The 25050-nt window shown below is 43.9% G+C and overlaps 1 protein-coding gene across 5 annotated transcripts in view; it reads left to right on the forward strand.

The window, feature by feature from the left end:
• FAT3 (FAT atypical cadherin 3) overlaps positions 1 to 25050 on the forward strand; it is a 697691-nt gene that overhangs the window by 658118 nt on the left and 14523 nt on the right. For all 5 annotated transcript variants that reach the window (XM_079929094.1, XM_079929092.1, XM_079929095.1 and 2 more), the window contains 3 exons: positions 5922 to 6056; positions 8059 to 8216; positions 15538 to 16006. In XM_079929094.1, the coding sequence (XP_079785220.1) occupies positions 5922 to 6056; positions 8059 to 8216; positions 15538 to 16006 (762 nt within the window). The remainder of the gene's footprint in view (positions 1 to 5921; positions 6057 to 8058; positions 8217 to 15537; positions 16007 to 25050) is intronic.

Raw genomic sequence — 25050 nt, forward strand, 5'->3', positions numbered from 1 at the left:
GGCCACAACAGTGAGAGGCCCGCGTACCACAAAAAAAAAAAAAACAAACAAACAAACATAAAACAACCTGAGATTGGGTTTGCACTTGGGCTGGGGATTGTTAATGCTAATTCTCAAAGGACAGAGCCCATTGTCCCAACCCCAGGGATTCTGAATAATTTAGTGTTATCTCCGAATCTTAACCAGATTCCCCCTAAAAACTGGGAAGTTTTTATTTCTCATTCACAACAGATATGTCTCTGCAGATCCCTGATCTCCAGCATGCATGAGTCCTGGAAGTGCCAGGAGAGGTTTGGAGGTACCCAGTGTGGAGGTGATACCAGCTTCTCACCATGTGGATAACCCCTTATATATTCCATCCACACACAGCTGCCCCAGAGAGGATATGTTGAATGAAACTGTACTCAGCCTTTAGCAGAATCATCCAGAAAATATGGCGGAGCCAAGCAAACACCAATCAACATGATTCTGTGCTTCTGGGAGAACCACAAGAAACCACTTCAAAGCCAAGGGACCTTAGGAGAATGTGCTTTAAAACTTCATGCAGGCCAGGAATTAAGAAGGAAGCTTATTGACTTATGTGGCATCGGCTGAGACGTGGCATCTTGGCAAAGCATGTGAACTCAGGGTGTAGGATGTTTACCATCAGTCATTAGATTCTCAGTATAATGAGGCAGTGATATAAATCAAGAGGTTGAATAAGCTCAAAGTGGCAGCAATAATAGTCACAGCTAAATACTGATGTATTAGCTAAAGGCATAGACTTAACGCTGGGAGCTGTGGGAATTCTGGGGAGATAAGGAGAGGAGAGTCATACATAGGGAAGTAAGACCCTTTTAAAACCACGGGAGGATCACCTTCCTCCTCCCTGCAGGTTCCAAAGCTCTGAGCTTCTGCTCAAGTGAATTGTATATTGTCAGCTCTGTAGAAAGTGACCTAAATTTCCAACCGAGCGAAGTTTCAGGGGTGGTAATCCTTGTGATGAATGGCCACATCATGGGCACATTTCTCCTGGTAGAGAGACTTTGTGAAAAGAATACCTCTGTCCGAGATAAGCTTGTGGAGGGGCTAACCCAGCTGCACATGGCCTGTGACGCTGATTAATAAAAAGCTCCTCCCGTGCACACAGTATTTCATATCATCTGTCAGTTTACAAATCGTGAATCTGACCCAGAAAGAACAGCAAGAAAAGGATTACACTGGAGTTTAGATCTCTGCCATATTGTCAGCCTAGTGTCTCCAGTGTGGGGACATTGTAGTAATTTGTTTTTATTCTAATTTTTTTTCTTTACAAGTTGCTTTCACATACATTAACCCATCTAATGCTCACAACTCTACGAAGAATCATTATCCTCATTTTTCACAAAAGAAAAGCAAGACCCAGAGAAGTCAAGTGACTTGTTCAGAGCCACACAGGAAATATGTTGAATAACTAGTCAGGGCCAAAATCCAGGGCTGCTGCCTGTCAATGCCGCACCCTTTCCTATTACAGTGCCCCACCTTCCAGAGGGGACCTAGGGATGGGAAATAGAGATTTCTCTGCCTGCTTTATGCTCTGACAATTGCTAAAAACATCTGATCCTTCTGCCCTGCCCTGACTCACCACAAATGGTGTCAGTGGGTTTGATAAAGTGGGACCTTTCTCCCTTCATGCTCACTCTGGCACCAAACTGATGGATGCCTGGAGATGCAGATCATGAAGGTCTAGAGCCTGCATTCCCCCCAAGCTGTCACTGATCACAGAACAAGTTAATTAAACCTGGATTATTTAACGACAGTTAATAAGATAAACTTCCTCCCAGAAGCCAATGGGAGCAGACACTGTTGTCCCTTAACGGTTGTATGGGAGTGGATGAGGCACTTTCATCCACCAGAGAGAGGGTCTTTAAGACTCCTAACGATAGCAGGCATGAGTGCTTCTCTGCAAAGGGGATGATGTGAGCATATGTTTTCTAAAAACAAGTTAACCCCTCAACACCCATTGAAAGCATACTGGATTCTGTGTTGCTGGAAACTTTACGGCTTTGGCTGGGAAGAGGGTTGTTATCCCCAGGAAAGTGTCCCAAAGACCCAGGCCTGGGTACATGGGAGGTCAAAGGACACACGGCATTGTTCAGGGTTGGCGTATGAGGGTCAAGTCCCTCTCATGATAAATATTTCAGAAAGGACCTAATTCCTTATCATAGTTGAAGAGAGGGAAGAACTACAGTATCGCATATGGGGAGTATTTGGTTTGGGGAAACCTGTTTTTCAGTAACCAGAAGTCTTTCTCTACTTGGAAAAGACTGCATTTCGTGCACATGCTCACATCTGTCCCCAGCTAAGGAGCATGTTACATTTACACTGACGTCCAGACTCTAATCTGCCTTCATACTTCCTTGAGCCACAAGAGAGCAGACGGTGAACAGAGCAAACTGACAGCAGCAGCTGGAGCCAGAACGTTTACGGCTACTCCCGTCCTGGGCCGGGAGGCAGGGAGGAGGCCCCCTAGGATTTTTAAACCATCGAGAGGCAGATCGCTTGCCAGAACTGTCCCTTCTGCCTTAGGAAACCTATTAAAAAGAAAAGGAAGGAAAAATAACCTATCAAAGTCAATGACTGCTGGAATGAATAGAAATATACATTATTATATGTTTAATATTTATATTAATTTAGAATGCACTTATTATAATATATTAATATATTTTCTATCTGTCTTCCAGCTAGAGTTTTTATAAGGGGGGCTGGATCTAATGCAATTCATTAATTTAATGAATTTAACTATATGGGTTCTACGGTTATGACATAAGGAAAGAAGAAGAAAAAGAGCTGTGAATTTGAACTCCAGTTACCGATCTAAGTGACTTTGTGCTTTAACCCAATATAAGCGATATGGGTGATAAAGTGAGAAGCCCAATGCTAACTACCAGGGCAGGACTGGTGGTAAAAGAAAAGGCCAAAACATGTGAATAAAAGGGAGAAGTACTCAAATGCTGTGTTTATTCTGAAATACAGTGTTTAACCTTTATTATATGCACTTACAGCTGGGTTTTTTTAAATTTTTTCTTAAATTTTTATTATTATTATTTTTTTTTTTTTAAGATGTTGGGGGTAGGAGTTTATTAATTTATTTATTTATTTTTGCTGTGTTTGGGTCTTCGGTTCTGTGCGAGGGCTTTCTCCAGTTGCGGCAAGCAGGGGCCACTCTTCATCGCGGTGCGCGGGCCTCTCACTGTCACGGCCTCCCCCATTGCGGAGCACAGGCTCCAGACGCGCAGGCTCAGCGGCCATGGCTCACGGGCCTAGTTGCTCCGCGGCATGTGAGATCTTCCCAGACCAGGGCTCGAACCCGTGTCCGCTGCATTGGCAGGCAGATTCTCAACCACTGCGCCACCAGGGAAGCCCCATTATTATTTTTTTACCATAACTCCTGGCAGGAGAAAATAGCTTTGCTATCATGGGTTTGAAATTATCTAGTCCTCTTTTCCCCTTTCAAACAGAGGCTTTGAAACTGCATTATTCATAATGCAAGTTTTCTAAGCAACGTAGCCATTGCATTAGGGCAAAAAAGACTCTGAATGTAGTATATATAGCTGTATCTCAGAAACAAACACAGACATTTATAGAAAGGACATCTTTTGGCCGGCTAAACTAGGACCTGGGAAGAGGCACGTCCACAGAATGGAAAGGAACAGACTTCTTAAATACATAAATTACTGTTCCCATGTCTAACTGGAAATTAATGCCCAGGTAATTTAGAGTTACATCCATTTGATGGGATGAATTCTGTGATTCCTTTATGCTCATTGCTACCTCCCTGTGGCGTGGTTCCATTTTTGAGCCCATGCTAACTAGTCAACAGGTAGGAGCCACCTAGGAGTTTGCAGGCCTCAGAAACGGAAATGAATCCAATCATGGAGGCCGCACAGAGTAGGCTGGGAGAGTTGTGAACTTACCGTAGGTAAACATTAACACGTGCATATGGTCATGCCACTAACGATGGTAGATTCATTCCCCAGAAACACAGTTCCTTGCTACTCAAAAGAGCTCATCCTTCAAGCCAGAGTTTTTAAAATGCTTTCTTCCTCTGCAAGGACTTCTGACATTCTCCCAGGAAACACAATTGTTCCTTCTCTAGGGCTTCCCTTGCACTCACATACCTCTCGCAATGCAGTTACTTTATTGTACTGTAATCATGTGTTTGTGTGTGTGTTGTTTCCTGTGGGGAGGAAGAGATGGGACCTTTTTTTTTTCATCTTTATATGTCCAGGCCTATTACCTCGCTGGCCCTAAAATTTTTTTTGTTGTTGGATGAATGCATCAAAAATTCCAAAACTGGTTATCAAAAGCCTCTTGAAGGGACCTCCCTGGTGGTCCAGTGTAAAGACTTCGCACTTCCACTTCAGGGGGCACGGGTTTGATCCCTTGTCAGGGAACTACGATCCCGCATGCCACATGGTGTGGCCAAAAAAATTAAAAAATTAAAAAAAAAAATCTGGTATCAAAAGCCACTTGAAACAGATCATAAGGTGGCTGAACAGCTGTTTTAGGTTCTATAAATATTGATAAATACATGGCAGGAATAAAGATTTCTTGGAATGAAATGAGGAAGATGTATTTCAGGGCACTCAGGTCTTTTAGAACCATTTGTGAAGATCAGTCCGAATTTTCAGTTAAAAATCCCTTCATCTTCTAAGACTTTGTAAGCTGGGTCATTGCCAAGAGTATCTTTTATGGCTGAGCTCTCAACCAGTGGAAAATAAGATTTATGAACTCTGAGTTTGCTAGTGCTATACTTACATCTCTCCCCTCCAGGATTACAGTTCCTAAAATGTTTATGTGTAGTTAGCATTAAATGTCTGCTTTCTCCTGGGCAAAGAAATGACTGTATAATGGAATAATATGCTTAATGAGGAGGAAAGAGTTGGTATAGAAAGGAAGAAGAGAATGGGCCAGATCTTGCTGAGGAAAGATGCTGCTGAGGCCCAGTGTGTTCTTGGTTCACAGAGAAAAGGTGCTTCTTTGGTCCACTGCTAACCCAGCTGTGAGTTGTTTTCAATTTGTGTCTTCTTTTCTACAGTCCTTTTACCACCTAAACTCTCACCTAATTACGTTTGAAATATCCAAGACCTTTGGAAAGTGCGTTTTCTTTGGTGGACCCATAGTTGCCGTCACCACAGTTCTGAAAAACTCCCTTGGGTCCTGAATTCCACCTTAATCAGATAATCTGCCTTCCAGAATTTTCTTTCTGAGGAATTAACCTTTCATCTCACTGTGCTATGAACATTGAACAGGTGAAGAGGAAGCCTTCCTTTGCCAAGGAAAATTCTGCTATGTTTGATAGCCAGCAGGGCACATTTACAGCTAATCAATACAATAGCAGGGAGCAGAAGGGATTAGGAAACGATGCGAGTTGTGCTTTCACAATCTAGAATGAGTCATACTTTTCTTTAGAAAAGTCTTCTTTCCCTCAGTCTGAAAACAACAGCTGACGTCTTGTGAAGTCTACCTAAGATTTTCAGGGCTCCAGGCAAGGAGCATAGAAGAAGTCTAAACTCAAGTGATGCATTCAAATGGCCCCCAGTATGCAGGAGCCCCATCCAATAAAGACTACAAGAGCCCACGTGGTATGATCTTTCTTCACCAGAAGTTGGCCCAGTCACAACCTTAGCATATTTTATCCTAAACAGAGGCGCACCATTGACTCTTTGCCCCCAACGTACTTCTCTCTGGCAGTGAGCTTTTGGCAGATGCAGGGATGTTTGATGGGCACCCACACCAGGTGAAGCTCACGCAGGCATTCCTGCTTCTGGGCGGCCATTTTGTCTCTCAGCTCAGAGCCTATAGAGCCCAGCTCTTGACCCATTCCTGTGCTTCCTGGACTTCCTGGAGTGTAGAGTGATTGCCTTTCTACTGATCATGCGTGTTCCCCTCTGTCACAGGAGGACTGTGCCCAGGGTCCAACGATCCTTGCTTGGAGAAGCCGTGTCCAGGGGACATGCAGTGTGTCGGTTACGAAGCCAGCAGGAGACCGTTCCTCTGCCAGTGTCCACCGGGGAAGCTCGGAGAGTGCTCAGGTGCAGAGCGGGGCAGGATGACGAGGGTCTAAATTCACATTCTGTCTGCATGCAACGTTTTCCTTCCGCATGGACCCCAGCTAGCCTCCCCCCTCAAATACTTGAGATTTATTACAGCTGCAGCCTGTGCTCAGGAAACATGCAATGCCTGTGGGCTCCTTATATAATGGGAGGTCACAGCATGTGTTTCAATCATGTCACATGGATGTTAAGGGTGTGAAATTATGGAAAATAGAAGGCTGTTGGTTAGGCAGAGGAGTCGGAGTATCTGTGGCATGGCCTTTGATGTTCAGAGCCTCCACCTTTCAACAGAAGGTAAAGCTGAGCCAGTTCAGTTGACCTTCTGTAGGGTAAGTCCAGCCTAGATCAAGAGACTCTCCACTGCACAGGTACAACTAACTGCGTGTTCCCAAAAGGCAAGGGAGGTGCTCACCTCTGTTTCTTAAAGAAAGAAAAAAAATCAGTATTTGTGTTACTTCAATCCAAATGATCCTCCATTTCTGATTATCACTCAACTTCAGTACTTCTTTTGATTCACATATGCTCTACCACTTCTTTCCTCTAAAAAGAGTCCTGTTCATTTTTGGTACAAATAGAACCTTTTTTTTGGCAGAAGATGTATTTCAAATATAGGCACACTGATACCAATTTTGGAATCCAAGAAATATTTATTGAGTGATGATTATAATAGCCATTATAATGGGAATAAATACGCCTAGTATTTGCAAGGCACTTGTTAAGCACTGGGTTCTAGAAACTCAGCCTTTGCAAAGACAAGCACCGTTCTTAAAAATGGAAGCCAAAGCTCTTTCAGAGTTGACTTCGAGAATGGAGCTGCCCCTGAACTGAAGAGATCACCCGCATACTTTCCTTTGAAGGCTTCTAGGGCTTAGACTTAAAAGATATTTATGCTGACCTCACCCCAACACACCTGCTGTGTACACAGCAGGTGGGTCTGCAGGGTGACAGTAAGGCCAAGTCTCCTAACTTCAGGTGTCCCTTTCCGCCCTTCTCCCTTCTCCTTTCCATATGGAAAACTCTTCATAATCCACGATTATCATCCATTTGGCATATTTCCACACTTTCCACCCTTCCCCCCCCCCCCCAGCCAGAGGGCTTTTCAGCCATTACTTTGCTTGTTAAAACATAAAGATGGAGACAATAAAAAAAGAGAGGGTTAACTCAGAATTGGGTGATGTGGGTGCAACCAAAGATTCTAGGAAGGGGAGCCTTGAAATTGATGGTCAAAAGGCAGAGCTGTGACTGCACAAGACATGAACTTCCTTTATATCATTATCCTTATCAACATTTGTGCAAATGACCTAAGTTGTCTGTTCTGCATTAGGATACTTGGGAAATATGGATATTCTTTTTTTGTTTGTTTTTTTGCGGTACGCGGGCCTCTCACTGCTGTGGCCTCTCCCATTGCGGAGCACAGGCTCCGGACGCGCAGGCTCAGTGGCCATGGCTCACGGGCCCAGCCGCTCCGCGGCATGTGGGATCCTCCCGGACCGGGGCACGAACCCGCGTCGCCTGCATTGGCAGGCGGACCCTCAACCACTGCGCCCCCAGGGAAGCCCTGGATATTCTTTGAGAATAGTTTTGTCTTTCCCTTGTTTCATAGTATTGAAAATTCTTAAATATCTAAGTGATGAGGGTGGGCATAAAGGGATATCTTTTAATAGTGCTAATTTTAGAAAATAGAATTGGGAATTTAGTGACACTAAGAAAATTCAGGTTAGAGAATATACCAACTTGTCCTTGACATGAGAGAACTAAGATTTTTCAGCATCTGACTAGTAAATTTTTTTTCACTTTGAAATTAGAGTGTGACCTGAAATGGAGAAACAGTTTTTAATCCAAAATGGTTTCTCCTCAGTGGCTTCCCTAACTTCCCATGGTCTTTCATCCACTTGCTTGGTAGTTGTTGGGTGGTTTCATGTGTCCCTGCTCGTTTCTGGATGTTAAAAGTATCTATATCTCCTCATCATGGTCTTTTCAGGGCACACTTCTCTCAGCTTTGCTGGAAACAGTTACATCAAATACCGGCTTTCTGAAAATAGCAAAGAAGAGGACTTTAAACTGGCCCTGCGTCTGCGAACACTGCAAAGCAATGGGATTATAATGTACACCAGAGCAAACCCCTGCATCATTCTGAAGGTAATGAAAATAGGTTCTCTTTTCCCGCCGTCAGTTCTCACGTTAGTATTTTGGCTCTTGGATTGGGGTCTGAAATCATTTTGTCTTTTAAGTTCAGAAACCAGAAGCCGGCTTTAGGGCCAGGGGAGCAGCAGCAGAAGTGGGAAGTGTGCCAACACCCCATTTCCTTTCATACATTCAGCTTCAAAATTAGCTCTTCGGAGACTGGGGCACCTCTCTCTGGAGTAGGTTCAAGAGCCGGCCTCCTCTGAGTTGTAATCACTCATCAGTTCGTTAGAATGTGTTTCCTGATCAGTTCCACGGTAGGGTGGTCCTTTCAATAGACTGACTGTATCCTCTTCTACAACACGGGTAGAAGGTCACTTGTGTTCTCGCTCAGGGAAGAAGCTGGACATCTGGGCTGTAGAAGATTCCATATGCCCTCTTATGGCCCAAGTATACCAATTTTTAAAACATGTCCAGCCTCAGAAACCCTCCAAAGGCACCAGATTTCCTTTAGAGCAGGGGGTCCCCAAGCCCTGGGCCGTGGCCGGGTACCAGTCTGCGGCCTGTTAGGAACTGGGCTGCACAGCAGGAGGTGAGCGGCAGGTGGGTGAGCTAAACTTTACCTGGCGCGCCCCATCGCTCCCCATCGCTCGTGTTACCGCCTGAGCCATCCCCCGCATCTCTCCAATTACCGACTGAACCATCCCCCCATCACTCGCGTTACCGCCTGAAACACCCTCCTCCCCATCGCTCGCGTTACCGCCTGAACCATCCCTCCGATCGCTCCAATTACCGCCTGAACCACCCTCCCCCCCATCACTTACATTACCGCCTGAACCATCCCCCCCATCGCTCGCATTACCTCCTGAACCATCCCCCAATCACTCGCATTACCTCCTGAACCATCTCCCCAACCCTAACCCCACCCCAGCCTGTCTGCGGAAAAATTGTCTTCCACGAAACTGGTCCCTGGTGCCAAAAAGGTTGGGGCCCACTGCTTTAGAGCAAGTCTGGCATTTGTAGTCAGGTCAGAGCTTCTGGTCCCTTCATGAAAACAACAACAATAATACTAACAGCATGACATGCCTCATTTGATTTGTGTCATAAAGCTAATATAATAAATGTGTTATATATATATATGATCAGCCCCATTTGATCAAGGAGCATATAGAGGTTCGGAGAGGTTAAGTTATTTACCCAAAGTTGTACAGCTAATAAGTGGCAGGCCTGGACCTGACTTCCAGTGTCTCTCACACCATGCTCTTTATCTCGATGCTCTCCCCAGCTCTCAGTTTTGTAACTATAACTCATTTCATCCAGAATCACATCTGGGCATCTGTAGACAAGATTAAGCCTTCCAGGATGAGAGGAGAAGGGAAAAGTAGGAGGAAGACATGTTTAATTGAACGTTATTCTCACCAGGCTGCTATGCCAGCCCACCGTAAGTGTGTTCAGAGACGGGTGAAGTCTGTCCAGTAGGAGATACCCATCCAAGTGGAAATGGCTAGTGATTTTCTCCTTCCTACTGTTCTGTCACTAAGCTTAACTGGGATCATGGTGGGCTTTTTTAGCTTCTGTTCTTTGATTGCTAGGTCACATCCAAGTTGATTAGATGACCCAGGCTTTAATCCTGGAGGGAGGAAAGTATGTAGAACATTAAATGCCTGTGGCTTCTCCTACCACATAGACCTTTATGTACCTCCTTCTTGTACTGCCAGGTATTACTTGGTGTCCAGAGGGAGTGAGCACAGAGCTGGAGTTTAAAGTGGGCCATTTTCATGGGCAATCTCCCAATACCCTGACTCATTCAACTCAGAGAATCATTTCAGCTCTGTTAGGAAAGCAGTGTTTTCAAAAGAAAACAAGCTAAACGCTCTGGATGCACAGTTTTAGAAAACAATGAATTCCAACCAGATCTTCATGGTGGAAGAATATAAATTCAAAAACCTAAGTTCTGTCTTTTTAACCTCCTAGCCTGTGAAGCAACCTGCCTAGGGTCCTTAGCTCACTTTCTAACTAGCCCTGAGCAGTGGGGTTTGTATAATTACTGGGAAGGTGCTCTGCCCATTCAGACGTACCAGCCCCCAGGGGCTGCGCCTGGGTGTCGCTGACCTCGCACCTCTCCCCTTCAAGCTTCAGTAAGGCTTGTTGCTGAACGTCCTTAGGAGGCAAATACTTTCTATTAGCAATTCTCTTAAATGGCGTTAAATTTGAAAGAGAACAAAAATATTGGACGTGAATGGCTCGATCCTAAAGCGGAGCTTGCCATTTGACACTTCACTGGCAAGTGTCTAAAATGTGCAAAACCCTGGAGATGGGAAAGAAGAATAATTAAACCTTTTAGTCAGCGCTAGCTCCTAAGGTATATTGTATTTCGTGAAACAAGCGTGTTTCTGAAAGTTGTGTAAACTGAATCTCTATAAATGGAATTCTAATAAACTAGGGATGGTTGCTATTTGAAGGAACCCTTCCCTTAGTCCCTCTGTGATGCGAATGATCACCCCCCATCTGTCTGTTCTGTAAGTTTGCTTTTCATATGTTGGCTTTGCCCAAAGCAGGACAGAGCTGTACTGAACTACTGCAGATACTTTCCTACAGTTGCCAGGAATATCCACTTAGGGGATTTGAATCTGTTTGCTTAACATTTTCAGCCTCATGCAAGATTTAATTTCATTGGCTTTAGGCACAGTATGTGCCTTGCACTTTGGTTCAATGACTACGCTGAAATGCTTTGTTTAAACTGCACCTCTTGGTTGTTTATATTTTCCCGGTTAAAGCACATTCCCTAAAAAGTACTTAAGACGATCTGTGGGGTGAAGGGCACCCCTTCAAGACAGTTGAAGAACTGCATGGAGACCTCGGGAAGTGAACATTCTCATGGACGAGGAGCAACGCTGTCTTTTAGCAGCAGTAAAGGCGCTCGTTCTTCTGTTCATCATTGATACCCTGTCTTCTTCCAAAAGAGATTCCAGGCTTACCATAAATACTCAAATGCAATAAAATCAAAGCACCATTAAGATGAAAGCAAGGATAGGTAAAATAGGGGAAGGGGATTAGGAGGTACAAACTTCCAGTTATAAGTCATGAGGATGTAATGTACAGTGTAGGGAATGTAGTCATTAATATTGTAGTAACTTTGTATGGCAACAGATGGTAACCAGACTTATCGCTGATGATCATTTTGTAATGTATAAAAATATCGAGTCATGTGGCACACCTGATAAGTCAATTATACTTAAATTTTAAAAAAGATGAAAACAAAAGGTTAAGACTCAACCAATGAAATAGGGACGGACAGAATATCGTCATTGAAAAATCTAGACCAGGGGTTAGTTGAACACAAACCATAACTCTGAGTTTCCTGGCAGCCAAAGTCAGGATGAAAATGGTGGGATAGATGCTGTGGCTGTCCTCGAACCTATAAAAGAAACATGTCAGATCACCAGGAGAGACACAAGTAACTTTTTCCCTATGTTAATCTCTCAGGTGCAATATTATAGCAGAAGCACAAGAAGTACTTGCTTGTTAATCTAGAAATATCACATTTGATCTTTGGGGAAAGTTATAGATGAAACATGACTTCATTTTGATGATTCTCAGACATGGCTAGTTAAGACCCCAGGACTAAGAGGAAGATAGTCAAGGAAAGCTCATTTGGTTTATAAAACAGTCCACTGGGAAGAGCCAGATCCTTGCAACACAGATCAGAAGAGTAACAAGGAAGACCTCACAAGATTCCAGAGTTTCAAGGATATATGAAAGCTATCACTGAGAAGTGAGCTAACTTATAATTACACGTTATAGTAATAATGAAATACCTAAGCGTTTATGAAGTACTTTCACGTACATATATTTTTATTCTCACTCTCCTGTGCATAGATGTGAGTGCCTACTTTTTCGCCTGTGAGGAAACTGAGATTCAGAGAGAATCATTGACTTGCCTAAACCAATCAGTAGTGGACCTGGCCCTCTGGCAGTGGCAAACAGGTCAGGAGTACAGCAGTGTTTATCAAAAGAAGAGATTTGAAGGAATGAGATTTATTCACTCACGTATTCATTCAAAGTGTATTTTTTGAGCATCTACTGTATGCCAGATAGCTATTCATGGCTGCCTTAAAAATAGGTTTTCAAGAAGTTCGCTTTTCAAAGAATATTTAATGACCCCCTTAAAAGTTTTATCATGATGGTGCATTTGCTAGAGCTACGCATGAACAATCTGAAGCAGTAAGACTTATGCCATAATTCATACTTTTTACTCAAAATCGTACTTTCCTACAAGATGACTTCTTACAGCTCTGATAGCTTGTCTCCCAAGCTCCAGGCCACAGAAGATCCAGGTTAAAGCACATCACCGATTTCAGACAACCCTGAACACCTGCATATTTCGTAACAGTAGGGCCACACTCTGAATTATGCATTTCATTGAACACATTGCCTACGTGCCTCTGCCCCCTCCCCCGTCCCCCGCACATCATTCAGATCCTCGCTGTAGACTTTTCTTACAGCTTCATGCACACCTCAGTTTCTATTAAAATAGCTTGCCCTCTGCTTTGAGAAAGCTTTGTCCTCTTAAAAGAGAGATCCTTTAAAACTGGATAAACCCTATTCTGAAGACAGAAAAACTAAATATGATCGGCACATAATTTTCCAAGATGAGAGGACTCAGATATGAAAGTGTTCTTTCCTCTCCCTGGCATAATATACTTGTGAAATGGCCAAACATTAACTTTTTGCAAGGTAGCTTTTGGTATCCACACTCTTGTTTGTCATCTAGACAAGGCTTATAATTCCAAACTCCTAGAATTTTGAAGGTACGGATCATTTTTGTTTTCAAAAGCCTGAGGCTCATGTAGGCATCTGGCTTTCTATTCATTCAGCGGTTTTGCCGCTCTTATTATTTTCAACAGGAAAGAAAAAGGGAAACTTAACCATGCTCGGTGTTACCATGGGAGAATTTTATGTTCCTTAGTGATAGAACGTCGATGTATGTGAGGCTGTCAGAGCCACATCAGTTCTCCTGGATGAGTTTGTAACTTGGTTATTATCCCAAGAGGTAGGGCGTTAGGGAGGGGAATGGACCAAGTAATATATTAATTGAATACATCCTTTTCCAAACCTTAGATGAACTGCACCCTCACCACAAGATTTTCCTCGATAGACTGGGGACCCCACTCTGTAGCCACTGAGCAGAACAGCAGATGGACTGTGCCAGGGGCAGGTAGTCCCTAAAGTCACATTTGATCATTTGATTACTTACACTGAAATAAAGATATGGATATTATCCAGGAGTTGTCACTGAGCAAGTATTCTGGCCTGATTTACAATATTCATTCAGTCCATTTTGTTGAACAACAACAGAAAAAATGACAAAGGCAACAGCAAAGATTACACACGAAAGGTCTCTGAAAAGAAAATTAAAATTTGTCTCCAGTCTTTTCACATTCGTACATTTGCATTACAGAGCGCAGGATGTATGTACTAACTGTGAATGAGGGGCTGACCGTGCTGCAGTGGACACAGTCAGTCTCCTTGTAAAATAAGTCACAGCTTTCCATAGAAGGAGTCTCAAACCCAGAGGGGCCAACCGATGCCCTCCAAGGGACCTGGATGATACATGACGAAGCCAGAATTAGATTTCTCATTTCTAAATTCCCAAGGCTCTGCCTGGTTCACAGAGCCCCTGCCTTTCATATACACACATTTATGTGGCATAAACTTTACATGCAGGAAGAGAGGGTGACAGCAAATTTATAGAGCCATAGGGGCAGTCATGAGAGACCCTAAGAATTAGTTTCTGCGGAAGACACTGAAGCGTAGAAAAATACCCCATTTGTGATGGTGGGTGAGGTTGTGATCGTTCCTAACAGATCTATCAGTAGCCAAACGCATTTTGGAAAGACTGGTTCAGTTTATTTCTATGAATTCACTTGACATTTGTACCTCCTTGGCACTTAGTGCCTGGAAGGTCTGTCTTCCCTCCCCTTCTGTCCCTTCCCCTCTCTTTCTCCACAAGTTCATGTTCTCTACCCAGGTTTTCACAAAGGACTATACATAGATCCTAAGTAAAGGCCAGCTGCCCTGGCGTGACTGAGACACTGGCCTCCACGAGATCCAGGGACAAAGACCAGAAAAGTAGCTTCTGTTTCACAGTTTTCTAGCTGTGAATTCCTTCAGGGACCAATAACAATTTGTTGACTAGACATGGGTCCAGCCCTCAATCCCTGGATCCTCAAACCATCTTGCATTTCTGAGAAATGCAGATGACGGTGGACGACAGAGGATTCAAAGGCCAGCCTGTGTCCTCAGCAACAGTTGAACCTGGGTCTCCATGGAGGACCAGTACCTGCCCAACAGCTTTCAACTCGCCAGCATCCTTTAGTAGCACACTTTCCTGATTTTGGTGTCCCTCTGGGGTCAGGCTGCTGAGGGTGGGGGGACTTGGATGCCCTCTCTGCACCAGTGCAGTAAAAAAAGCAGGCAAGTCTCTGTTGTAGCTGACCCCAGATCAGGGGCTGGAAGTATCTACAAGGTGTAAAGAGTTAACCAGATCCTTCTGGAGTTCCAGAGGTCATCAAATATACATACATTCTTAGCAAATGGCCAAGCCCTGAGCACTTTGTGAGATAATCTTAACCTAAATGATGAGCAGCAGTCCTGAAGAACTGTTTTAAGAAGATGGCTAGTGTTTAATAGGAGGGTTTGTACATCTTAAATATGTATGATGCTGCGAAGTAAGAAATCTACCTGGCCTCTTTCTCTCCCCTACAGCACAGTCACACAAACTTACCTGGGGAGTATATATGTATTTCTGTGCTGATCTGATTAATAGCCATCTCCCTCACTCAAATATAAGCCCCATGAGGGCAGACCACTTTTGCTAACAGTGGTCCCCATAGCACCTAGCACATTGCTTAGCACATAGTAGATGTTCAATAAATATTCGTAATTAATATTAATGAGTCCACAGAAATCATTCCTGTGCTGGTAGTAACTAGGAAGGGCACAGAGAATAAACAGACTCCCTAAACAAGAAATAGCTGTGAATTTTTAAAGGATGAAGACGGAAAGAATAGGAGCATTCTTAAATATGTAAGTGTGGCTTTCTGAACCTGTGGTCATATTGCTAAATACAAGAAGATTTGTGAACTATCAGGCATGCATTTGCACGGCATATAATGAGGAGGGAGAGTTATTATTAAAAATCAAACCACAGCAGATTTATGGCTGGATCAAAAGCGTTGTCCATTCTAAAATCCAGGCTGGTTGGGAACAGGGTGTCCAGGAACTTATTGCCAGATGCATATTAAAAAGCGCTGCGGTGTTCGTTCCCGCACAGATCGTGGACGGCAAGCTGTGGTTCCAGCTGGACTGCGGCAGCGGCCCCGGAATCTTGGGCATCTCGGGCCGCGCTGTCAACGACGGGAGCTGGCACTCGGTCTTCCTGGAGCTCAACCGCAATTTCACGAGCCTGTCCCTGGACGACAGCTACGTGGAGCGGCGCAGGGCGCCCCTCTACTTCCAGACGCTGAGCACCGAGAGTACCATCTACTTCGGGGCCCTGGTGCAGGCGGATAACATCCGCAGCCTGACCGACACGCGGGTCACGCAGGTGCTGAGCGGCTTCCAGGGCTGCCTGGACTCCGTGGTGCTGAATAACAACGAACTGCCGCTGCAGAACAAGCGCAGCAGCTTCGCCGAGGTGGTGGGCCTGACCGAGCTGAAGCTGGGCTGCGTGCTCTACCCTGACGCCTGCGAGCGCAGCCCCTGCCAGCACGGAGGCAGCTGCGCCGGACTGCCCTCCGGGGGTGAGTGCGCCTGCACCCTGGGCACCCTGCCCCTGCCGGGAGGGGGTGGGGGGAGGTAGGGGGGGTAGGGGCGATGGGGGGCAGACCTGAAGGGGGACTCGCTGTCACAAGCATGACCAACCCAAGTGCTCTCCCAGAGAGGTGTATGCACCCATAATGCTGGCCCAGCTTCTTAATCCCCTTTAAGGAAGTCACAAAGCTTGACAATTACAGGAACGTCCAGTTTAGCCAATCCGTTTGCAGCATCCCACAGGCGCAGTGAGCTGGCTGGCACGGCTGCCCCCTTCCCTGCCCACTCCACACCCTTCCAGGCCTCAGCAGCCTGGAGGAATAGGATCTCCTTTTAAGTATCTGCCCCTTTGGACCACTTGCAAGTCACTGCAGAACAATGGGTAGCAGTCTGAGTTATGGCATCCATGCACTATCCTTTCACGGGTAGCCATATAATTCTACTAGAAGCTAAAGGATGTGTGGGGTGAACCCACCACCCCAGAAATAGAAGTGTAGTGGACATGTTTTAGAGCATGCTTTTAAAACGTGTGTATTACAAATAAGTCTAAGGACAACTCTATGAAGGATTAGAAAGTCGAGAATAAGGAGAGGGCAATTTACATGAAATATCAGGACAAACCAGTCAGTGAGGGCAATGAAACTTTACCCCTGTAAAATTCCCCCCAGAGATACATCATGAAGACGAAAGAAAGAACAGGGGAGGCCAAAAAAGAGGGGAGGAGTGGTGTAGATTTATAGAGGGTTTCTATTGTTTGAGGGGAAAGCCAAGGTTATTTAAGTCCTAGGAGTCTGACGATGAAAGCATCCCTGACTTTACCCAGATGCAGGATCCGTGTTGATATAAACTAGGTCAGGCGCTCTCCTGGTTGAAGGCTTTGCCACCGCAACGGCCTAACTCCTGATTCCACTTTAGCTCCTCTGCAGAGCCTCTCAGTGGGAGTGTGATTACCAAATTTAAACCTTCCTCACAAATCACTTAGAGATTCTGCTGTGTGCATTACCATCTAATGTTCGTGAAGCCCAACTCCAAATGTAGAGTCGATTTTATTATTAGAATGTTATAAACTGCCCATGAAATGATGCAGTGCCGAAACACAGACAACGAAGTTACTTAGACTTGCATATGTTACTGCCACAATGAGGGCCAAGTGCCCTGGGGGGAAATTTCTGCTGTCTCGATTTAAGAAGTGTATTTGCTGTTTTTACTGTCTCAGCAGTATATGTAAGTAAAGGGTTGTTACGGCGCCATAATTCCTGAATGAAGGGCAGTAACTATACTTCAGTGGTTCTATAAACCAGCCCATTATGACAAGTCGTGGCCAGTTTTTCACCAGGCAAAATAATGCTGCTACTGTGAGCCATCCACAATATATAAAAGGAGCATGTAATTAAATTTGGGCTGAAATAGAACACCACTCCATGTCAAATGCTGGGTACATAGCCACAAATTGTAACATACTTTTAACGATGGCAGGACGTTGTTTTTGCCGGCAAAGCTATGGGCTTCCACAATGGGTTAGCTTTAAAATAGTAATAATCACCGTATTAAGGAAAAAGACTGAGGAATCTTGCTTTTTCTTCAGCGTACATTTTAATTTTTTAATTGCCATGAAATCCCTGAGCTAAATATTCAGTGCAGGTATGTTCATTAAATGACTATGACCCCTATGACCCACATCAGAAACAGCAATTTTCCTCTATTTTTTTAATCTCTTTGGTTTAACCAAATTTCAGTACTGAGGACCCACCTGCCATATACTTTTTCACATGGTCTAAAGAACCTGCTTCCCCCTCCCCAGCGACCCAACTTTACCCATGGGTTGCATCCTCTCTCAAACTCCTCTTTGTTCCCTGTTCCTCACTTTCCCCTGTGATTGGGCTTGGGCTTGGGCTTGGGATTCTACGGGAGGTACTCTTTCTTCCAAGGGAATAAAGCCTTTCATCAGCTCCAGCTCTCCTTTGTACCAGGAGGCTAATGTTTTCCTTAGACAAAGAAAGTGTCTTTCCTCACCTCCATCTATACAACTCCCTTCTCTCAAGCCTACTACCTGTTTAGTTGAGAGGGCCCAGTGGTCCTTATTTCAGGAGCCCCCGGGTGTGATCCAGATGGGGAAGTACCGTGCTCTCATGCACAACAGTACTGAGCCCAGGGCCACCAAACTCGTGGCCACTCACCAGAAAATCCAGGAAGAGTGTTTCTGTTGCTGCCCTGGGGAATCAAAGGCACAGGAGCCTTTTTTTTTTTTTTTTGGCTGTATTGGGTCTTCATTGCTTTGTGCAGGCTTTCTCTAGTTGCGTCAAGTGAGGGCTACTCTTCGTTGCGATGTATGGGCTTCTCATTGCGGTGGCTTCTCTCGTTGTGGAGCACGGGCCCTAGGCGCGAGGGCTTCAGTAGTTACAGCACGCAGGCTCAGTAGTTGTGGCTCGCGGGCTCTAGGGCGCAGGCTCAGTAGTCGTGGCGCACGGGCTTCATTGCTCCGCGGCATGTGGGATCTTCCTGGACCAGGGATCAAACCTGTGTCCCCTGCATTGGCAGGCAGATTCTTAACCATTGCACCACCAGGGGAGTCCAGGAGCCCTCTTCTGATGTGTGAGGAGGTACCTACCTGCTTCCTGGCTGTCAGGATTGGGGTTTTGGTTTCTAAGAAAAGAGGAGAGAGAATCCATTTTCTTGCCCCCATTATCAGAGGGATTCTTGGTAGGTCTCCGTATCCTATCTGCAAATTCCCTAAATTCTTGCCAAATAGTAGGGAGGGATGGGAGGACAAGAAAAGGAAGAACCAACAATTTTCCCTTTACCTCATATCTATGAAAGTATTTCGCTAATTATAAGCTTATTTAAAATAAAGGAGGGCTTCCCTGGTGGCGCAGTGGTTGAGAGTCCGCCTGCCGAAGCAAGGCACACGGGTTCGTGCCCCAGTCCGGGAGGATCCCACATGCTGCGGAGCGGCTGGGCCCATGAGCCACGGCCGCTGAGCCTGCGCATCCGGAGCCTGTGCTCCACAACGGGAGAGGCCACAACAGTGAGAGGCCCGCGTACCAGAAAAATAAATAAATAAATAAATAAAGGAAAAGTCATCTTAGTTGTGAGTGATGGTTTAAGAAGAACAATATAAATAAATAAATAAATAAATAAAATAAAAAGAACAATAATACTGAGTCATTAATGAAAGAATATTCATGCCTGGAAGAATTCCCTCTGGCTACTAGCGTATCTAATCACAGGAAAAGAGTCTTGCTTCCCCAGATCGAAGGCTAGGATGCATGGAGTATTCAGATAGGAAATGTGAACTAGAGAAAGTAGAGTGAGGTGCTTAAAGTGACTCCATGTGAGAATGTTGATAACACAAGTTCATGGTTTGAACATCTTACTGTTGTTGGAACCCTGAGTTATGTGTTGCTCTAAAATTCCACGAGACATATTTTAGCATAATCATTCTCTTGGCCCTTCAAGAATGCTGGGGTATTGGTCATTGGCTCTCCTGGTGACAGACTCCACTCTCTAATTGTGACAATCTAGCACCAGGCCCTTGTTCCAGAGCATTCAGAGTTTTAATAGCAGGCAACCCACAGCAAGAAGCAGATTTCTTTCAGAGAAGCAGGATTCTGCTTCAGCCACCTCCAAACCCAACCAAACCCTTGGCATGAGGGGCAAGGAAGCCGAGTCTACTAGCTTGGAATGGCATGGTCAGCAGATTTGACCAGGGTTATCCCTCTGACTGTCCCAGGAGCAAACCACGGGAACCCCAGGGGAGTCAAAGCCCAGAACGCTGACTTGTAATAAGAGGGTAAATATGACTCTATAAATCAACCACAGAGGGAAGGCTCTCTCTTGGTAAAGCCTTAAAATTATATGTATTTCATAAACATGAACTGGAAATAGCAACCACCATGGAAAAGAAATGGCCTAGTCCCATCGTGACCCCTGCGTTTCCAGACCCAGTGGGTCGGCAGCAGCCCAGTGAGCACCCACGATCTGAAAAGGAGGCCCCAGTCCTTCGTGCCTTATCCTATCCTACTCAGCTCAAGCCCACGACCGGAATGCCAAGTTGAGGCTAAACTATAATTTGGCGAAGCAAGGCAGCAACTGATGACTACCAGGTCAGAAATAGTCATTCAGATGACTTTCATGAGACTGCAAGCTTAACTCTTAAAAGGAGAAGTTGATAACTTTTTCGATGGTAGAGTTCCATTTGTTAGTTTGTCATTTTGTGACTATGTGCTTGGTACTGTTACCTGTGCTGTGACACAGTTCTTACCCCAGTACTCTGGATCGGTACTATTCTTTGCTCCCTTCAACCCCCATGTTTCAGATAAAGAAACAGGCCAGAGAGGTTAAGTAACTAGCCCAACATCACACAGTAAAGTGAAGAAGCAGGATGTGATCCAGGTTTGCGGAACTCCTCCCCCCCGCCCAGCCCCCCAGCCTATGCTCTTAACCCTTGTTACTCAAAGTGTGTTCCAGGGACCAGCAGAAGCCACATCACCGGAAATGTTAAAAATGCAGCAACTCAGAATGAATCAGAATCTGTACTTTAACAATATCCCTAGGTGATACGTTGATTTCTCTCTCTGTCTCTGAACTGCCCTGAAACGCCAAAAACAAATGAGTTCTTTTCTGTTTTCGTGTGTTGTATATAGTGGTTCTCAAACTCCAAGGTGCCTCTGTACCATCTGAGGACCTGATTAAAACAAGAGCTTGTTATAGAAGAGTCTCTTGGTTGTTAAGGGAAAAGGAGAATCTATTGACTTGCCTCTGTCATCCACTGTCCACATCCAAGGAACATTCTCCTAGGTCACTGAGTTGTATTTGCAAGTTACTGAATTTACCACCAAGAAAAAATTTCTCAGTGAAAACTTTGGAGGAAGAAAGAGACCCAAACCTACGAATCAGAATCTCAGAATCTGCAAGTGTGGAATTCGGGCATCTCTGTTTTTAACAAGCCTCCAAGACAGTTTTATGCAATTCTGAGTTTGAGAACCACTGACATTTGGGAATGCCAGTAAACTCTGTATTTGCAGAATGTGAATCAGTGAATTACAGGAGACATAAGACATTCAGAAATTGAATGTCAGATGCACAGCCTGCATTTTTAATAATTGATTTAGTGTAAAGATTGAACTTTGTTCCCCAGACAGTCAGAAGTTTGGGGTCACCTGAGCCCCCTTTCAAAGATAAAAGTAATAGTGCATACCTACTCCCTCTAAGCGAGGTGCATAAAACAACAAGTTCCCAGATTTTGTTAATAGTTGGGCATAGAAGCATCTTCAGCTACAGAGTGACCTGTGCTACTTTGAGTAGCACATCATTTTGCTGAGTATTTTGGGCCCCTAACTTGTAAGTGTCTAGATTAATTCAGTCTATCAGACTTTAATGAAGTGACTGATTTGTGTCGAGCTCTGTGTTAAATTCTCTGTGTTGCTGTCTCTGTGACCAGTGGATCCAGTTATGTGGCCTCCCACCCTTCACAGCTGGCTTAAGGGAATTAGACAGGTTCCCTGTATGTGCTCAGCCCACTGGCCCACTGAGCACAGGGGGACAGAGAAAGGAAAAGCCAGGCTCCCAGATAACATACTATGGACAAATTTGACTGAGCTTTGCAGCTAATGGGGAAAAAGGTTTTTTTTCTGGGTGACTTTCTTCTAAATACTGAGGTAATTTTGGGGGGTACTTTAGAAAAGCCTCATGGTAACAGCATTAATAATATAATATTGATATTAATAGAAAAACCCTAAAAACACATTAAATGGTTCCAGGTCCTCAAGGAAAGTATTAGAGGTTCAGCCCAATATACAATATGTGAAATGTGAACCAGCTTTCCTAGGGGAAATTAGAGGTCTCACCTGCAAAGGTTTTCATCTTACAAGGTCTAAAGGTATTGCATGGACCCTGCTTAAGGAAAGAGAAAGGTCAGAGTGACTACAAGTTGAGAGGGTGAAGTAATGACAGAGGCCATAGTCCTCAGCTAAGCTCACTCCACTTATGATTAGCATCTCACGTGATAACGTGGCCACCAGTTTTCTCAAACTCATTGAGATTCACGTGGACTAGAATTTTCAGTACTTCCCAATATTCAGCCTAAAAGTCAGAGTGAAAAAACTCCCATGGCTTTCTTTTGTTTGCTTTATGAGCAACCCAGAAATGAAGCTGATTTCAGAATCCATAGTAATTACAGTAATTACAACAATAAAGCACCTAATGTTTGTGGGCTGCATTGTGGTTGATGAATCCAGAAACCTTATTATCCCCTATGAAGTGGGTATTAGTGAGGCTTAATTATCAGATAAAAACAGGGAGGTCCCTAGAGGTCAGGCGGCTCGGCCATGATCACACCCAGCTGGTGAGGAGCAGCCAGAACTTAGACGGACCCACCACATCACAGCTGCCTCCCCAAACTGTAAAGTTCCTGGAGTGTCTAAATGCAGTCGTAATTCAGCAGCATAGTGGTGGACGCTGACTTCAGATCCCAAGTGCTAGTTGCACATCTGTCATTACTTCCACCTTCGTGCGGAAGGTAGATGTTTCCTTATCGAGGCAGCCAAACTGGATCAGAATGATGTTCACCTACCCCAGGTGAACAGGGCCGAAGGTGGACGCTATTACTTGGGTGAATCAGGTCGGAAAATGACTTAAAGTCAAAGGAGTAAGTTAGGAATTATCTTGATTATTTGCCTACACAGCCCAAATTCATTCTATAATTGCTCAAACCACTTCTGTTTTTGCGTTTCATAGGTTTTGCAATGTTCTTCTTTGAGCAAGGAAAGGAGGGGGCATTTTAAGTTCATCTGGGTGCAGATTTCAAAACCATCTGTATCGGCTGTAACTAGAAGGATTGTAAACAAGAGCACAGCTTTGAGGCAAGGCTTTAAAATACACTTCTCGATGTGGCACATGTATACAATGGAATATTACTCAGCCATCAAAAGAAACGAAATTGAGTTATTTGTAGTGAGGCGGATGGACCTAGAGTCTGTCATACAGAGTGAAGTAAGTCAGAAAGAGGAAAACAAATACCATATGCTAACACATATATATATGGAATCTAAAAAAAAAAAAAAGTTGGTTCTGAAGAACCTAGAGGCGGGACAGGAATAAAGACGCAGACATAGAGAATGGACTTGAGGACACGGGGAGGGGGAAGGGTAAGCTGGGACGAAGTGAGAGAGTGGCATGGACATATATACACTCCCAAATGTAAAATAGATAGCTAGTGGGAAGCAGCCACATAGCACAGGGAGATCAGCTCGGTGCTTTGTGTCCACCTAGAGGGGTGGGATAGGGAGGGTGGGAGGGAGACGCAAGAGGGAGGAGTTGTGGGAGTATATGTATACGTATAGCTGATTCACTTTGTTATAAAGCAGAAATTAACACGGCATTGTACAGCAATTATACTCCAATAAAGATGTTAAAAAATTTTTTAGATAAAATAAAATACACTTTTCATTTCACAAGGATTTGAGAGGAGAGAAGCTATGGCATTGTTTTTGTTTGTTTTTAATAGGTATTTCAGTGCTAGTGTGACAGTTATCTTTTTTACATCTGGAAACTGGTACGAAGTAGCATCTGCCACTTACTGACTGTGTAACTTTGGGCAAACAATCTTATGTAAGCCTCAGTTCCCCTTTGGTAAAATAATAGTACTCTCAGCAGAGGGTTGTTGTCAAGTATTAAGTGAGATAATGCATGGAAAGTTCTTAGCATTTTTCCTAGCGCATAATAAGCTGCTGTTCTTGGTGATAGTTTACTTATTTGACTTCTCCCCCAACCCAAGACAAAAAATCTACTCTTTCTAATAAGACTTTGAGATTATCCCCTGAATTTTATTTTTCTTTTACATTCACAAAAGTGTTAAAATATTATTTGTGATCAAATAATGCCTGGCTATCTTTGGGAATTCTGTTCCCTCTATTTGTGTTTTATATCAACATATGGTAATGCTTTGGGAGAGCAGAAGCTTTATTATGCTATTAGCTTTATTATTTGATGATTATTTGGCTCCCAGAAGGATGTCTGATGCTGTCCGTCTCACTGCATCTCATTGGCTCCCTGGAGAGTTGTGGGGAGTAACTACAGGCCCCTCCTGATTCCTAGTAAGTTGTGAGTTCTGGCTTACTGACAAATTCCAATGCCAATACAGTCTTGTAGAAAGATTTGAGAATCTGAAAGCCTGGATTCAAGTTCAAACTCATCATTTACTAGCTATACATAGTTGAACTAAGCCACTATTCTCTCCAGCACCCCCATAGAGTAGGGATGTTAATGGGGCCTCTTATTTACCTTTCATGGGATTATTGTGATCCTTCATAGAATGACAAAGTGATTTTAGACGTTACATCACTTAATATCATTATGGCAGACTTGTTGACATTTTAAAAATTATTAATAATAAGGCCCAGGCCAGGATAATGAGATCATAAATAATGCTTCGTTAGAACAGGTTAATTTTATCAACAAGCCTCTTTCACAAAGGCTAAATAGCAAATATAACTTTTCTTTCATTAAAAAAGAAAATCTGACCACTTTTTTAAATCCAATTGCTTTTCCCTTTCATCATGTTGACATAAAAATCCCTCCAAATTTAAAGTTTTTTCTTGCTTTTAGGCAAGATTTCTTCAAAAGGGTCTCTGCCTCCCTTGTCCCATGGGTTTGACATCACGAGAACAGATTCTAGAAAGTTTGCTTCTCTTTTTAATAAACAGAGAAATCCAGATAGAGAGTGTAATAAAGTATGATTGTTAAACTTACAATTCAGGATAATACTGAACAACTCAGGACTCTGAAGCCAGACTACAGGGGTTCAAGTCTACACTAGTTTCATGACTGCAAATAAGTACTCTACTTCTCTGTACCCTGGTTTCCTCATCTATAAAATTGGAATAATAATAGTACCAAGGCTTGTTTTAAGATTTAAATGAGTTAATACATGTAAAGTGCTTAGAACTGTTCTTGGTCCATAATAAATGTCACTAAATGTTAGCTACCACCATCATCATCTTCTTCAAAATGGACAGCTAGTTTTCTCAGAGGTAGA

The sequence above is a fragment of the Stenella coeruleoalba genome (assembly GCF_951394435.1).
Source record: "Stenella coeruleoalba genome assembly, chromosome: 8".
Lineage (NCBI taxonomy): Eukaryota > Metazoa > Chordata > Mammalia > Artiodactyla > Delphinidae > Stenella > Stenella coeruleoalba.